Source organism: Lolium rigidum, chromosome 4, assembly GCF_022539505.1.
Source record: "Lolium rigidum isolate FL_2022 chromosome 4, APGP_CSIRO_Lrig_0.1, whole genome shotgun sequence".
Taxonomy (NCBI): Eukaryota; Viridiplantae; Streptophyta; class Magnoliopsida; order Poales; family Poaceae; genus Lolium; species Lolium rigidum.
The window spans coordinates 270,744,449-270,745,313 of NC_061511.1; the positions used below are offsets into that span (position 1 = coordinate 270,744,449).

The 865-nt window shown below is 60.8% G+C and overlaps 1 protein-coding gene across 1 annotated transcript; it reads left to right on the forward strand.

Moving 5' to 3' along the window:
• Window positions 1-399: 399 nt before the first annotated feature.
• Window positions 400-865, forward strand: LOC124650568 (histone H2B.1-like). Its single transcript, XM_047190080.1, has one exon. It carries the CDS (start codon window positions 400-402, stop codon window positions 856-858), a length of 459 nt encoding a protein of 152 aa, XP_047046036.1. The 3' UTR covers window positions 859-865.

Genomic DNA, 865 nt, shown 5'->3' on the forward strand with positions numbered 1-865 from the left:
GTCCAATCGAGCTAATCCAACGGCTGTCCACCGGGGGATTAGAAATCTAATCCCCGGGGGACGCTCAGCGTGACCCTATTCTCGTTTTCGAAATATAGCCGCTAAATGGAAAACCGAACACACGCTCCCTCTGCTCTCCATACCGCTTACGCGCCCAAACTTTTCTTGCCACTCCAGCGCTCCGCGCCGAGACTCATCCAGACCGTCCATACCGAACAGCGCCTGGGCATCCAACCGTTGCGGAGGACTGATCCGGGGCACCGACCCATGCACCAATCAGAGCCCACCTCTGTCCCTCTATAAACACACCCTGCTCCTTCTTCCCTCACATCGCATCCCAATTTCCTCCGCCGCCGCCAGTACTCCCAACCCACCAGCGAATCCCCGTCCGTAGCAGCGATGGCCCCCAAGGCGGAGAAGAAGCCGGCGGCCAAGAAGCCCGTCGAGGAGGAGCCGGCGGCGGAGCCGGCCGCGAAGGCCCCTGCCACGAAGAAGCCCAAGGCCGGGAAGAGCCTTCCGGCGGGGAAAACCGCCTCCAAGGAGGGCGGCGACAAGAAGGGCAAGAAGAAGGCCAAGAAGAGCGTGGAGACCTACAAGATCTACATCTTCAAGGTGCTCAAGCAGGTCCACCCCGACATCGGCATCTCCTCCAAGGCCATGTCCATCATGAACTCCTTCATCAACGACATCTTCGAGAAACTTGCCGGCGAGGCCGCCAAGCTCGCCCGCTACAACAAGAAGCCCACCATCACCTCCCGGGAGATCCAGACCTCCGTCCGCCTCGTCCTCCCCGGCGAGCTCGCCAAGCACGCCGTCTCTGAGGGCACCAAGGCTGTCACCAAGTTCACGTCCTCTTAGATCTGCT

Coding starts and splice junctions, on each gene's coding strand:
- LOC124650568 (XM_047190080.1), top strand. CDS start 400: ATGGCCCCCAAGGCGGAGAAGAAGCCGGCGGCCAAGAAGCCCGTCGAG.